Source organism: Lepus europaeus, chromosome 7 (genome assembly GCF_033115175.1).
Source record: "Lepus europaeus isolate LE1 chromosome 7, mLepTim1.pri, whole genome shotgun sequence".
Taxonomy (NCBI): domain Eukaryota; kingdom Metazoa; phylum Chordata; class Mammalia; order Lagomorpha; family Leporidae; genus Lepus; species Lepus europaeus.
Window position 1 is genome coordinate 6,704,365 of NC_084833.1, and position 15,420 is coordinate 6,719,784.

The window sequence follows — 15,420 nt, forward strand, 5'->3', positions numbered from 1 at the left end:
GAGCCCGGCGCAGGGGCGGGAGGGGAGGGGAGGGGGCGGCGGCGGCGCGGGGGCGGGGCGCGGAGAGCGGGCGGGAGCCGCAGCCGCAGCGAGGCCGGCGGGCGGGAGTGCACCGAGCTGGCGCCGGCAGGGCCGGGTGCGGGCTCCTTGCGGTGGGTCCCAAGAGTGAGTGAGCGAGCGAGCGCGGGCAGGGCGCTGGGCCAAGGAGGGCGCGGCCCCCGGGATGCCCCCAGGACGGTCCTGCAGGGCCCGGGGCTGCGGGTGGGTGGGGGTTATGCGGCTCCGCTCGCGGGTAGGAGGGTGCTGCTTCGAGAGCCGAGGCGTGCTGGACCACCGGCGGGATGGGGACCCCGCGGCGCGAGGGCCCCTCCCGGCCGCGTTTCCCCCGCGAGTCCCCATTGGACAGATGCGAAAACAGAGACTCGGAGAGGCCAAGTGACTCTCAAGGTCACACAGCGAGGAAGCAGACGAACCAGGAGGGCGGGGCTCTGCGTGGCTCCCAGGAAAAGTCCGCAGGACCAACTCCACGGAGGAGCTCCCCGAGCCCCCCGCCGGGGGCAGTGCGTGTGGGGGCGGGCACCCTTCGGTGGGGCTAGGCTCTGCCAGGTCTGGGAGTGAGGGGAGTCAGTGCACGGGGCCGCAGGGCGGGCCCTGGACCGCGGACGGCTGGGGGGCTCGGGATGGGCGTGTGCGTGCTGACGGGGGTGTGTGCATGTGTGGGGGGAGTGTGCACGCTGAGACGCGTGCCTCGGCCGTGTGCACACGTGTGCGGGTGTCAGAGCGCTAGTGCTGCGGGAGTCGAGGTGGGCCCGGCTCAGGAGGCGCCCTCGTGCACGGAGTGGGGGATGATCTGGGGTTGTGCGCCGGAGCGTCCTCCACGCAGGTGCGCACGGGCGTGGGTGCCATTGTGTGCGCGAGACGGCCCACAGGAGGCGAGTGCCCGCGGCCCGGGCGTGGGCGAGAGGGGCCTTCTTGCACCCCAGCGGAGGTCCCCAGTCTCTGGTGACTACGGAGGGTCTGTCCCTGCTGGAGTGCGTAGGACCCCCTGCCAGTCACCGGAGTGGCTGCCGGTGTGGCCACTCCCCTCCCCCGCGTGCTGGCGCCCCCTTCTGGGCACCCTACTCCGTGTGCGCTCACGGTTCCCATGTGCAGGGTCAGGGACCGGGTCCCGAGCCGGGCTAGGGAGGAGGCTGGTGTGCGGAGAGGCCGAGCTCGGACCCCCTGGGGCCTTCTCGGAGGTGGCTCGGGAGCGCGCGGTTCCCAGGCTCAGGCCTCCCGCTGACGCCTCCGGCCGAAAAGGGCTCCCCCGCCCCCACCCCCGCCCCAGGAATGCTCCCCGCCACTCCAGCCCGCTTCGCCAGCGGCAGGCCCCTGTGGGCCGCCGCAGCCCCGCCTCCCCTCCCTAGGCGCCCCGGAGGGAGCGATGCGGGCAGGACGCCTGGGTTCCCTCCTCCCCCTCCCATCTCAGGGAGACATTCCTCCGAGGTCCCCTCAGGCTCTGGGTTCCCAAAATAACCCTGCGGGGGAAGGGAGGCGCGGAGGGAGGGGAGCGGGGGGGCGCGGAGCGGAGCCGTGGGGTGCTGCTGCAGGTGCCTCCGGGGAGCAGCGCCAGGAGAGCCGGCCCGCGGGGGACCCGGGTGCAACCCGCCCCTGCAGTCCCGGCTCCTTCCCATTCTCGTGGAGCCTCTGGGCCTCCCGTGACTCCGAGGGTGGGCCGGAAGCCTCTCGGAGGTCCGTTTCCCAACTGAAGGGTTGCACCATCCCAGGCCAGACCGTTTAACCCCGGGAGTGGCTGCAGCGGACAACTCCGCCCCTGCCCAGCAGGGGGCGTGCCCGCCCCGCCCCGTCCCATCCCCGCCCGCAGCACCGCGGCCCCGGCCCGCGCCTCCGCAGACTCCCGCTCCGTCTCTCTCGGGACAGGGGTCGGGGCTGAGTCCCTCGGGAGCCTCCCGGAGAGCAGCTTGGGCCTAGCCCGCGGGCGCCGGCGACCATGGCGTGCACGCTGGACCTGGACAAGGGCTGCACGGTGGAGGAGCTGCTCCGCGGCTGCATCGAAGCCTTTGGTGAGTGGCGCAGGAGGGCACACGGAACCCGGGCCCCTGCCTCCCTGGGTGGACCCCTGGCCCGGACCCCCCCCCCCCCCAGCTCCGCATCCTGCAGCGTCTCCAAGGAAAGCCCCCTCCTCATCACAGGGTAGAGGGGCGCACGGGCTGCTGGCAGCCCCTTCCCCAGCCTTCGCAGCCGGCGGGGGAGGCAGCGCCGGGTCCCACCCTCCAACACGCGAGGGGCGTTATCTGTCTCCCCGGGGATCCGGAGGAACTCGCCGTCTCCGGCCTGGGAGCTGTTTCCGGCTGATGAGGGTGGGGGGGGGGGGCGGCTTATCTGGTGAAGGGGGTGCCCCTTCCCCCAGCACTCAGGAAGTGACCTCTGGATTCCTGACCCCGGGGAACCCAGGCTCCTTCCGCCCCAGCTGGTTCCCCTCGGACGTCGCGCCGCTCGTCCAGCTCCTCGGACCCTGCCTTATCCCGGCCCCACTCCACCTTTCCTTGCTAACTGGCCTGCTGGTTTGGGGTCCCGGGGAAAGCAGGAGGTGGGCGGGGCCGGGAGGGGGCGCGCCGCGGGCAGCTGCTGGGCCGCGGGTCAGCGCGCCCCCTTGGACCTTCCGCGCCAGACGACTCCGGGAAGGTGCGGGACCCGCAGCTGGTGCGCATGTTCCTCATGATGCATCCCTGGTACATCCCCTCCTCTCAGCTGGCGGCCAAACTGCTCCACATATATCCTTGGTGGGCCCGGCAGCGCCCTGGCTTGGCCTGGGCTCCCCCCTCCCCTCCTCTCGGGACTCAGGCCCCGCCCCCAGGCTGTCGCCCCCCCCCCCCCCGCGCTGCCTTCCGCCTCGCGGGAGTCTCGAACCCGACCCTGCGCCCGGCCTGGACCCCCGCTCTGGCTGGCCTCCCAGGGCGCGGGTCCTGCCTTCGGCCTCCGGCCATTGCTACCTGCTCCCCCTCCCACAGCCGCCCTGGCCTCCTCCCCACCCGCCCAGCAGCCTCCCAGGACCCCGGCGGTGCCTTCCTTAATCCCTTTTCAGAACTTCCGTCCCAGGCCAGAGTCCAGGCCCCGCCCCCAGAGGGTCTCCCAGGGCGCAGGCCCCGCCCCCAGCCTCCCTCTGAACTCCGCCCCCGCGCCTGTCTCCCTGTCTAGAGCTAGGCTCCATCTCTGTCTTCCTTAACCCCGCTTCACCTACCAACAGTCCCGGAAGGACAACTCCAGTTCCCTGCAGGTGAAAACCTGCCACCTGGTCAGGTGAGTCTGCCCCCCACCCCCCGCCTGGGCCCCTCCCCGCGGGCCCTGCCCTGCTGCGGGAGTGGAGGGAGGGCTCACCTGGGTCCTCGGTTTGAGGCCCTTGGTCCTGTTTGGGGTCCTCGTCTCCGATTTAGATGGGGTTGGCACTGGTGGGGGGGGGGAAGGGCCGCTGAGGGTGACCCTGCCCCTCTGCCAGGTACTGGATCTCGGCATTCCCGGCGGAGTTCGACTTGAACCCGGAGCTGGCCGAGCAGATTAAAGAGCTGAAGGCTCTCCTGGACCAAGAGGGGAACCGGCGGCACAGCAGCCTCATCGACATTGACAGCGTGTGCGTGGGGCAGCTCGGAGGGCGGCACCTAATAAATGTTGATTTCAATGAGTGAGGGTCCCGTCACTCTCTTGTTTAAGAAACCTTCCATGGCTCCCTGTTGCCTTCAGAACCCCCCGCCTGGCCATTAAGGCCCTTGGTGGCTCAGGCCGGCGTGGCCTTGCTTCCTGACCCACAGCCCAGTGCCCATCCCAGGCACCTGGTAACCGCAGCGACACCACGAGCCCCCCAGCCCGTTGTCTGAGCCCCTGCCGTCCGTTGCCCTCGCTAGCCTCTCTGGGTCACCTCGACGCAGCCCCGATGGGAGGCTGCCTGGTCTCCCCGCCCCGTTCTCTCCGTGGCCCCTGGCACGCGTGTCCTTTGTCTGTGAGCTCCGCAGGGGCAGGCACGGTGCCTGGCTCAGCTCTGTGTTTCCAGCGCCTGGCACAGAGCACGTTGGGCATAAGCGTGTGTTCAGTGCATGACCAGGGGGAAGACAGGGCCTGGGGCCATCCGAGTCTGGGACAGTGGCTCACACAGCTTGAGTGGCGTGTCAGTGTGAGTGTGGGGGCCACAAGCCATGGGCGTCTCCAGCAAAGGGCTCCCTACTCCTGCCCCCCCCAGCCCCACCTACAAGTGGAAGCGGCAGGTGACCCAACGGAACCCGGTGGGACAGAAAAAGCGCAAGATGTCGCTGCTGTTCGACCACCTGGAGCCCATGGAGCTGGCGGAACACCTCACCTACCTGGAGTACCGCTCCTTCTGCAAGATCCTGGTGTGGCCCGAGGGCTCGGCGTGGGCTGGGCGTGGGCGGCCGGGAGGGGCGGGGTCCCTGGGGCACTCGTGGTGAGTTGCGGGTATCAGTGTGACCACCGAGGGACAGCTGGAGGGTGAAGCGTGGCCGTTGGCGGGGTGGGGGGAGAGGCTGGCCGGCGCTGAGGCCACGCCCGCCTGCCCGCAGTTCCAGGACTACCACAGCTTTGTGACTCACGGCTGCACCGTGGACAACCCCGTGCTGGAGAGGTTCATCGCCCTCTTCAATAGCGTCTCCCAGTGGGTGCAGCTCATGGTCCTCGGCAAACCCACCGCCCCCCAGCGGGCCCTGGTCATCACGCACTTCGTCCACGTGGCAGAGGTGCCTGCCCCGCCCCGGGCCGCCCTGCTGGCGGCTGGCCAGGACGGCCGGCCGGGCTGAGTGCTGGGCCTGGAGGTGACTCGGTGCCTCCGTCCCCGCCCACAGAAGCTGCTGCAGCTGCAGAACTTCAACACGCTGATGGCCGTGGTCGGGGGCCTGAGCCACAGCTCCATCGCCCGGCTCAGAGAGACCCACAGCCACCTCAGTGCCGACACCGTCCAGGTGCCTGGAGGGTGGGGCGGCCCCCAGCAGCGTGGGGGTGCTGCCCTGGAGGGGCGGGGGCGGGGTGGGCCCCCAGCAGTATGGGGGTGCTGTCCTGGAGGGGTGGGGGTGAGGCGGGCCCCCAGCGGCATGGGGGTGCTGTCCTGGAGGGGTGGGGGTGAGGCAGGCCCCCAGCGGCATGGGGGTGCTGTCCTGGAGGGGCGGGGAAGGGGCGGGCCCCCAGCAGCATGGGGGTGCTGTCCTGGAGGGGTGGGGGTGAGGCAGGCCCCCAGCGGCATGGGGGTGCTGTCCTGGAGGGGTGGGGGTGAGGCAGGCCCCCAGCAGCATGGGGGTGCTGTCCTGGAGGGGTGGGGGAGGGATGGGCCCCCAGCAGCATGGGGGTGCTGTCCTGGAGGGGTGGGGGTGAGGCAGGCCCCCAGCAGCATGGGGGTGCTGTCCTGGAGGGGCGTGGGCGCGGCGGGCCCCCCAGCAGCATGGGGGTGCTGTCCTGGAGGGGTGGGGGAGGGACGGGCCCCCAGCAGCATGGGGGTGCTGTCTTGGAGGGGCGGGCCCCCCAGCAGCATGGGGGTGCTGTCCTGAGGGGCTGGGGAGGGGCGGGCCCCCAGCGGCATGGGGGTCCTGTCCTGGAAACTGAAGCTCGGGGTGGGGGGGGGTCTTAATGCTTTTCCCGGGCCACACAATGAAAGGGGCGGAGTGGGGACCCTCGGTCCTGCCCGACCCCGAAGCTTGTGCTTCTTCCTTTTAGTGTTTTCTCACATGGGGCAACGTGAGGGAATTTCAACGGGTGCGTGGATGGAGCAGTTCTTACCAGGGGCCGGTGTTGGGGGCAGGAGTTAGGGCACTTCTTGGGGCGCCTGCCTCCCAGGCTGGGGCGCCTGGATTTGGATCCCAGCTCCAGACCCTGGGAGATGGCAGGGGTGGCTCAAGGATTTAGGCCGCTGCCTCCCTTGGGGGCGGGATGGGATACCCAAACTGAGTTCCTGGCTCCTGACTCTGCCTGGCCCAGCCCAGGGGCATGATGGGGAGAGAACCAGTGCAGGGGCTTTTGTTTTCTGTCTCTCTGCCTCTCGAGGAAATTAAAACGTAAAAAGTTGATTTTGGTGCAAAAATGTTGACGTCCATGCGTACGAGAGGTCTTCAAAAATTTATGGACTGAGCATGTTATGAAAAAACTATGCATGGATTTCAAATTTTTTTATGCCAAAATCAACTTTTTTTTTAAAAGAAAGATTCATTTATTATAAAGGCAGAGCAACAGAGAGGGAGGGAGGGAGGGAGAGAGAGAGAAGGATCTTTCATCCACTGGTTCACTCCCCAGATACCTCCAACAGCCAGGGCTGGGCCAAGCCAAAGCCAGGAGCCAAGAACTCCATCTTGGTCTCTCACCCAGGTGGCAGGAGCCTAAGCACCTGGGCCGTCTTCTGCATTCCCCGGGTGTGTTAGCAAGGCGCTGGGTTGGAAGTGGAGCAGCTGGGGCTGGAACAAGCCCTCTGACGGTGCGGGCCTGCGTTGCAGGCTGCAGCCTAACCCTCTGTGTCACAACACCAACCCCCCCCCCCACTTACTTTTTTTTTTGAGATTTATTTATTTATTTGAAAGGCAGAGTTACAGAGAGGCAGAGAGAGAGAGAGAGAGAGAGAGAGAGAGAGAGAGAGAGAGAGAGAGGTCTTCCATCTGCTGGTTCACTCCCCAAATGGCCGCAATGGCTGGAGTTGCACCGATCCAAAGCCAGGAGCCAGGAGCTTCTTACGGGTACAGGGGCCCAAGCATCTGGGCCATCTTCCACTGCTTTCCCAGGCCATCAGCAGAGAGCTGGATCGGAAGTGGAGCAGCCAGGACTAGAACCGGCACCCATATGGGATGCGGGCACTGCAGGCGGCGGCTCTACCCGCTGTGCCACGGCGCCCACTGCGCCAGCTTCCTTTTTCATGCCGTTTGCCACAAACCTTTTGCAGCGCCTCCTGTGTGTTACTCTATTGTCCTGTGTCCTCCCTCCCACTGGTTCTGAAGATTCTTTGCACCCTGCTGGGCGGAGCCGGTGTTCATTCATTCTCAGTGTTGCGTGATATCCCATTGTGGAGCCCACCCCGTTGATGCATCTGTGTGTTGGACACTGGGATGCTGCCTGCTTTGGGCATTCTGGGCCTTGCTCATCTGTCAGCGTGGACGCTGGCCTGCGCCTGGGCCTTGCTCATCTGTCAGCGTGGACGCTGGCCTGCGCCTGGGCCTTGCTCATCTGTCAGCGTGGACGCTGGCCTGCGCCTGGGCCCGCTGTAGAACTGTGGTATTTGGCAGTGGGTGCTGCCTTGAGTTCACGACCTGTGAACTCTGACCTCCAGGGCCTGCGGAGCCAGTGCGGAGTGGGGGGATTTTCCCCTGTCTCTGACCCTCATTCCGCCTCTGCACCCACGTTGCCGGGGCTGAGGCGGGAAGGGTTGAGCGGTGTGTGTTCGTGTGTGTCGATGCCCACATATGCGCATGCGTGACCCTTGTCCTCTGCCCCCCAGCTCTGGGAAGGGCTGACCGAATTAGTGACGGCCACAGGCAACTATGGCAACTACCGGCGGCGTCTGGCAGCCTGCGTGGGCTTCCGCTTCCCCATCCTGGGTGTGCACCTCAAGGACCTGGTGGCCCTGCAGCTGGCACTGCCCGACTGGCTGGACCCCGCGCGGACGCGGCTCAACGGGGCCAAGATGAAGCAGCTGTTCAGTATCCTGGAGGAGCTGGCCATGGTGACCAGCCTGCGGCCACCCGTGCAAGCCAACCCCGACCTGCTGAGCCTGCTCACGGTGAGCGGCCGGGCCGAGGAGCTGCGGGACAGCCAAGCTGGTCCTGGCTGTGGGCTTGGCCTTGGGCGCTGGGTTCTGGTCATGGGACCGAGACGCAGCCCGGGCTCCAGGGCTCGGAGTGCACGCTGAGGTGGTCCCAGCCTCTGTGGGCTGAGGTCTGATGTCAGGGTTGGCTGGTGCACTGAAGGCCAGCGTTGAGGCTGGGTCTGGTCCTGAGTGACTGCTCGGCAGGGGGGCTGCATTCAAAGTTGGGGACAAACTGGATTCGCGCGCGGCAGTGGTTTCTCCACAGGGTCCTGGGCCCCCAGCAAGGTCGTGGGCTTGGCCTTGTACTCAGTCTTGAGATCTGGGGTGGGGGCTGGGTTCTAGGTCTGAGCTTGAGAACGTTCTAGATGTGGGGCTGGTGGGAGCTTAGGCTGGCGGGTTCAGAGTGAACTCTTCGTGGCTTCAGCTCTTGAAATCGGAGCCGCTTTTTGGATGAGTCTCAGAGCTGGAAGCTGGGTTCTGACTTGGCGTCGCGGCTGGCATCTTGGCAGCGTGTGGCGTTCAGGGTGTGGGGCCAGGCTGTGGTCACGCGTGTGTGTGTGTGTGTGTGTGCGCGCGCGAGGCCGGCCTGCGGTTGTCTGGCTGTGTTCGAAGCTGAGCTTTGCCCTGAGTCTGGTTCCTGGCCTGGGCCCGGGACTGAGCTGGGGGCTCCTGGCCGCAGCAGGGCCAGGGGATGTGAGCGAAGCCGTGTGTCCCAGGTGTCTCTGGATCAGTATCAGACGGAGGATGAGCTGTACCAGTTGTCGCTGCAGCGGGAGCCGCGCTCCAAGTCTTCGGTGAGAGACGCACTCCCTGCCGCTTCGCCCGGCCCCACCCGAGTCCCAGGCCGTGGGGACAGGAGAAGTTCTTGGAAGCCACCTCACTTGCCGGGAGTCCTAGGGTGGGGGCAGTGGCCTTGGGTGTGCGTCCGCTCCCCCAGGGGACCGCCCTCTTTGTGTGCGTCCACCCCCTGCCAGGGGATCCCCCTCCCTGTTCCTCTGGGCTCCCCCCGTTTCTGGCTCCCAGCTCAGTCCTGACCATCTCCACAGCCAACCAGCCCCACCAGCTGCACGCCGCCTCCGCGGCCCGCTGTGCTCCTGGAGGCGTGGACCTCGGCTGCTAAGCCCAAGCTGGACCAGGCCCTGGTGGTGGAGCACATCGAGAAGATGGTGGAGGTGAGACTCACTGGGAGCCTGAGCCGTTGGGGGATGGGAGGGGGGCAAAGTGTGCTGGCGCCGGAGCAGAGCCCTGGGAGCCGGCGCCAGTGCTGAGTCCAGGGGCCAGTGCTCAGTCCCCAGGAAGCGCAGGTTGGCTGTCTGGCCCGAGGTGCCTGCCCGCGGCTGCGGCTGGGGCGGGGACACCCTCAGAGACGCCTTGGTGCACTGAGAGTGCCTGTTCCTTTTGTTCTGCCCTGCCCTGGCCCCGTGGACCCCAGTCTGTGTTCCGGAACTTCGACGTCGACGGCGACGGCCATATCTCGCAGGAAGAATTCCAGATCATCCGTGGGAATTTTCCTTACCTCAGCGCCTTTGGGGACCTCGACCAGAACCAGTGAGGAGGGCTGGGGGCCGAGGGGGGGCAGGCAGCCCGGCGTGCTTCCTCAGGCTTCCGTTCACCTGGTGCAAGTCGAGGCCGTCGAAGCAGACAACCTCGGCCTGGCCGGGGACGCTCCTACCGTGGGGAGGGCCCTGAGCAGTACTGTTTTTAATGATTTACTTGTCTGTTTGAAAGGCAGAGCAACAGAGGGAGAGGGAGAGGGAGAGACACAGAGAGATCTTCCACCTGCTGGCTCACTCCCCAAACGGCTGCGGCAGTCGGGGCTGGGCCAGGCCGAGGCCAGGAGCCTGGAGCTCCATCCAGATCTCCCACGTGGGTGCAGGGGCAGGAGCGCTTGGGCCGTCCTCCGCTGCTTTTCCAGGCGCATTGGCAGGGAGCTGCACCGGAAGTGGAGCAGCCGGGACTCGAACTGGTGCTTCCTTACGGGGTGCTGCAGACCCCAGGGGTCTGATTATTTTGGATGGGGGGAGGCTTTGAATTAGCTTGCCAGGCCAGACAGATGGGGTGGAGGGCCGGAGAGGCTCCTCTTGAGTCTTGGGGAGGCTGTGGCACACATGCTGCTGTATTTGTCCGGCTCACAGCTGGCAGAAGGAGTGGGCAAGCCGAGCTCGTGGGCAGCCGGTTTTAATGAACAGATATAAAGGCCTGGAATTAGCAGCACCTACTTGCTTATCAACAGTTCCCATGCTGACAATTTAGAAAAACAGCTGGTTCTCGGACGTAGGTTAAACACGATGCCCCCGCCACTCCCCTCCGTGCCCTGTTTCTGCTGAGCAGACAAAACCCCAATCAAGACTTATAATCCATCCTGGGTTGATGCATTTTTAAAACGTTACCTGAATGTCAAAAACATGCTTTTTAAAAATTTCCACAAAAAATGGCGAGATAATAAGTTTATAGTGTACAAACTATATGTGTATATATATATATATATTATAGGCAAAATTAGACAGTGAGAGAGAGAGAGAGAGGAAGGTCTTCCTTCCTTTGGTTCAACCCCCAATGGCCACTGCAGCCGGCCCACCACGCTGATCCGAAGCCAGGAGCCAGGTGCTTCTCCTGGTCTCCCATGGGGTGCAGGGCCCAAGCACTTGGGCCATCCTCCACTGCACTCCCGGGCCACAGCAGAGAGCTGGCCTGGAAGAGGGGCAACCGGGACAGAATCTGGTGCCCCAACCAGGACTAGAACCCGGGGTGCCGGCGCCGCTGGCGGAGGATTAGCCAAGTGAGCCGTGGTGCTGGCCTGTACAAAGTATTTAAAGAAATGAAAAAAAAGAAGAAAAAGCAAAAGAAAATAAGAAGAGGAAGTTCTTTCCCTCTTTCCCCAGGAACAGAGACTCCAGGATTTTTTTTTTAACATTTATTTATTTTATTTGAAAGAGTTAGAGAGAGAGAAGGAGAGACAGAGAGAAAGAGAGATCTTCCATCCGCTAGTTCACTCCCAAACATGGCTGCAATGGCCAGGGCTGGGCCAGGCTGAAGTCAGGAGCCAGGAGCTTCTTCAAGTCTCCCACATGGGTGCAGGGGCCCAAGCCCTTGGGCCATTTTCTGCTGCTTTCCCCAGGTGCATTAGCAAGGAGCTGGATTGGAAGTGGAGCAGCTGGGACGTGAAGGCGCTCCAATGGGATGCCGGTGCTGCAGGCGGCAGCTTTACTGGCTGTGCCACCGCGCTGGCCCTGGATTTTTTTTTATTATTATTAAAATTCACTTATTTATTTATTTGAAAGGCAGAGTTACAGATAGAGAGGGGAAAAGAGAGAGAGAGATCTTCCATCTGCTGATCACCCCCAAGCGTAGAAGCAGCCAGCCAGGAGCTCCATCCGGGTCTCCCACGTGGGTGGCAGGGCTGCACGCACTTGGGCCGTCTTCCAGTGCTTTGCCAGCCACCATAGCAGGGAGCTGGATCGGAAGTGGAGCAGCTGGGATTAGAACCAGCGCCCATGTGGGACGCTGATGTCGCCGGGGGCTTATCCCGCTGCACCACGGCGCCGGCCCAGGACTCCCAGAATTAATGCCAGGATCAGAGGCAGCGCTTTGGCCGTGGACGGGCCCTTCCCGGCCTTTTTTTCCTCAGGCACCTGCAGATTGATAGAGATGTTGGCGTCTGCTCCGTGGACGACCCGGGGGACAGGATAAATGCTGTCCCGCCTGTGGCTAGGGTTTAGTTTCTTCATTTCTGCTCCCAGAGTTGAGGCAGAGAGGAGTTTGAGGTCAGCTCCCTGGGCGGGAGGGGCCCCAGGTCTTCCCAGACTCTCCCTTGGGACAGACCTTAGCTCTCCACCTGACACAGGCCCCAGGCCTGGCCTCCAGCCCCCCGCAGCTGCCTCCCTCCCGGACCAGCATGAGCTCACTGGGCTCACTGCTCCCCCCCCCCCCCCGGAAGCTTCCTCTGGAACTTGGGGCTGTCCCTCTCCTTCTCGCAAAACCACCTACGCATTGCATGAGCTTTTCGGTATATTTTTAACCAGCATTTAGGTATTTGTAGCATTGTGGTCTCTGCTTGTTTTTTTTTTTTTTTTTTTTTTTTAAATCACTGTTTGATGGAACTGCTCACTTTGCTCTTTTTTTTTTTTTTTTTGGCATTTTTTTGTTTGTTTTCCACTAAACCCTTTGTCATGGACATCTTTCCATGTGGAGTCATCTAGAACAAGCTGGTTCTGTGGAACAGCTGCAGAGCATTCTAGCGTGCGGCTGGCCCATCATTTACCTACGCGTCTTCCTGCTGATGGGCACAGAGACGGCTCGTTTTTTCCCTGTTCTTCCTCTCCATACCGCTGAGAACCTCCTTGTACTCGCGCACTCAGGCCAGTGTTTCTGTGGGAGAAATTCCTAGAAGTGGGATAATTGGATCAAAAGATATGCACATTCTAAATTAGGAGAGAGGCTGCCAGACTGACCTCAGATGAGGTTGCACCAGTTTGCACCCCCCAGCAGCAGCGTACAAGTGCCTGTTTCCCAATTTCCTTGCCAAAAGTGGGTGCTATAATAAGCTTTACAATTTTGCCAGTCTCGTTGGCAAATGGTGTCTTGGTTAAATTTGCATTTCTTTAATACTAATGGGGGTAGGGTATCTTTCTCACATATTTATCGGCCACTTATATTTCTTCCGTTAATTGCCTGTTCATATTCTTTGTCCATTATTCTACTGGATGTGTTGGTCTTTTTCTCATTGATTTTCCGAATCTGTTAATGGATATATATTAACCCTTTGTTGTTGAATGTGTTTGCAAATATTTTCTCCCTGTGTGTCATTTATGTTGTCTTTTTTCACATAAAGTTTTGAAAATTCTGTGTGTTCGATATGTCAGTCTTTTCCTTTTTGCTTCTTGGATTTGTGTTTTTTGTAGAAAGACCCTCAGCCTCTTAAGATTACGAACTTATTCCCTTTTCCCAGATACTTTTATAATTCTGTTTTGAGTGTTCTCAGTGCCCCGAGAGGTAGAAATCTAGTTTCTATTTTTTTTCCTAAGGGGACAGTTACCCCTGTACCCGCTGGTTTGAAGGATCAACCTGGACTGCCCAGGAACTTCCAAGTTCAGTGGGTGGGGGTTGCAAATACGGGCTGGCCAGATGGGAGTGACCCCTGGTGGCATGGACACGCTGTCAGGGCTCCCGGCGCGTCCACTCACTCGATCTCTGTGAGGAGTCCTAGGTGAGGGAACCAGGGTATAAGGCGATGTGCCATCCCAGGTCTTGTGGCTGGGAAGTGGAGCTGGGATTTGAACTGGGGTCCCTGTCCAGGACACGTGCTCCTTCCGTCCTTGGAACACACTAACAGGCGGGAAAAGGGGCCCAACGCCAAGGCCTGGGGGAGGGGAGAACCCTGGTTTAGGGGTGTCTTTCTGGCAGGGGTAAGCGAGAGGGAGCCGGCCGCGGCTCTCCCACGTCTCAGCCCCTCAGCGAGCTGCCAACCCTGAGGGCTCCGACTGGCCTGTGCGGAGTACACCTTGGGGACCCCAGCCCGATGGTCCCCTAGGCTTTTCACTGTGGACCGGGCAGGCAGGCACCCAGAGCACACAGCTGCCAGTGGCCGCCGCCCCGTGTCCCGCACTCCCAGCCTGGTGCGCCTCCTCTTCCCGGCACCAGGGCCCAGGCCAGAGGTCGCGAGGACCGGTCTGGGAGGGCGTCTCCCCGTGGGTCGGTGGTCCCGGGGCGCGCCGGAGCTGAGGCTCCCCCCGCCCCGCAGGGACGGCTGCATCAGCAGGGAGGAGATGGTCTCCTACTTCCTGCGCTCCAGCTCCGTGCTGGGCGGCCGCATGGGCTTCGTGCACAACTTCCAGGAGAGCAGCTCCTTGCGCCCAGTCGCCTGCCGCCACTGCAAAACCCTGGTGAGCCTCCCCGGCCCCTCTCCAGGCCTGGCCCCGCCCCTGCTGGAGCCGGCTCCGCAGAGCGCCTCTTGCTAACTCCACCTGCCTGCTCTCTCGCCCTCTGCCCTGGCCCTGAGGTGGGTTCTACCCACCCCCCCACCCCCCCCACCCCCCCCACCCCCCCCCCCCGCTGTCCAGAGGAAGGAGGTGGAGTCATCGCCTCTAAGCTCCTCCCACCCCCACCAGCATGCCCCCCCCCCTGTTGCAGATCCTGGGTATCTACAAGCAGGGCCTCAAATGCAGAGGTGAGCGCGGCTGGCCCGGGTGTCTGGGGCCGGGACTTTGATTTTGGTGGGGCGGTTGGCCAGGAAGTATCCGCTTGGAACGGAGGCTAATTAATGGGAAGGGTGTTTATTTTGGTGAGGCAGCTGGCTAGGGGCAGAAAGCCTCGGAGAAGACTGGCAGTGAGGATGAAGACAGCACGCTGGGAAGAGGCTCTTATTTTGGTGGGGCGGCAGGGAACCTAGGGAGACACGCAGGCCTGCAGGTTCTGACCAGCACCCCGGCCCCTCGCAGCCTGTGGCGTGAATTGCCACAAACAGTGCAAGGACCGCCTGTCGGTGGAGTGCCGGCGCAGGGCCCAGAGTGTGAGTCTGGAGGGGCCCGCGCCCTCCCCCTCTCCCACACACAGCCACCACCGCGCCTTCAGCTTCTCCCTGCCCCGGCCGGGCAGGCGAGGCTCCCGGCCTCCAGGTAAGAGGGAGCCCCATTCTGTGCTGGCTTGTGAGGGGAGGGGGCAGGGCCGCTGGGGGCAGAGTACGAACTTATCAGTACCAGAGGTGCTGTGGGGCCCTTGACCACCGAGGCTGGGGAGGAGGGAGACCCCATTTCATAAAGAAATGCAAAGCCAGAGACTTGGCGATTCTAGCCGCACGCTATTTTGTCAGAGGGCCTGAGGAAGGATGGGGGCTCTGGGAGCCGTGTGCCTGCATTTGCCCTGCTCGCCTTCCTGGGGCCCCTGGTGGCCTCGGATGGGTTTGCTGCATGACAGCTCACCAGACAATGGTTCTGCCCAGGACGGTCTGCACGGCTGTGTTCACCTGGGGCGAGGCAGTTGACCACAACCGTCCTCAAAAATAGAGGCAGGCACAGGGCATGAGGCCCCAGAAATAGAAGGGAAACCATTTGCATTGAGCCTTCCGAGAGCACTGGGGTCTGAGATGTGACGTACGCACAAAATGGACGGTTAAGCAAAGTGCGCTGGCAGATCCCGGGCTTGAAAAAAAAAAAAAAAAAAAAAAAAAAGCCGTGGCCAAAGGAAAACTTAGAAAAGGAGCCTCACACATCGGGTCGTTAGGTCATTCAAGGGAATTGATTTCTGGCGGTGGGTCTGCTTCCGGGAGGGGGCGGGTGCCTTCCGTGAGCAGGGGAAGGGCTGTGGAGCGGTCCCAGGTCCTGGCCCGGGTGGGGAGGGGAGGGTCCTGCGACAGCCACCCCTGCCCCTGCAGAGATACGAGAGGAGGAGGTGCAGGCGGTGGAGGACGGGGTGTTTGACATCCACTTGTGACAGCTGGTGAGTCCCCCCACGGCTGCAGGCTGGGATGGAGTGGGGGATTGTGGGCGATGGCTGGCTCCCCCAGGGGCCCTGGAGGGTGGCCGTCTTTCTTACCACGTCTGTTTTTCCCTTCCCAGCTGTGCCTGGATCAAGGACTCCCCCCTGCCTTGGAGAAAAGACTCGGACCAGAGCAGGGGGCCTGGGGGTGCTGGGGCAGGAGGCTG

At 63.0% G+C, this 15,420-nt stretch overlaps 1 protein-coding gene across 2 annotated transcripts; it reads left to right on the plus strand.

The window, feature by feature from the left end:
- The first annotated feature begins 113 nt into the window (after positions 1 to 113).
- RASGRP2 (RAS guanyl releasing protein 2) lies at positions 114 to 15,420 on the plus strand. 2 transcript variants are annotated; one of them, XM_062197778.1, is made up of 17 exons: positions 114 to 165; positions 1,921 to 2,063; positions 2,672 to 2,774; positions 3,238 to 3,300; positions 3,497 to 3,628; positions 4,232 to 4,382; positions 4,569 to 4,742; positions 4,848 to 4,964; positions 7,472 to 7,753; positions 8,497 to 8,574; positions 8,827 to 8,952; positions 9,213 to 9,328; positions 13,521 to 13,662; positions 13,910 to 13,946; positions 14,218 to 14,394; positions 15,150 to 15,214; positions 15,334 to 15,420. In XM_062197778.1, exons 2-16 carry the CDS (start codon positions 1,991 to 1,993, stop codon positions 15,206 to 15,208), a joined length of 1,830 nt encoding a protein of 609 aa, XP_062053762.1. In that variant the 5' UTR covers positions 114 to 165; positions 1,921 to 1,990; the 3' UTR covers positions 15,209 to 15,214; positions 15,334 to 15,420. The 2 variants fall into 2 exon arrangements, with proteins under 2 accessions (XP_062053762.1, XP_062053761.1); XM_062197777.1 differs by lacking the exon at positions 2,672 to 2,774 and having other exon boundaries at positions 120 to 165; positions 3,248 to 3,300.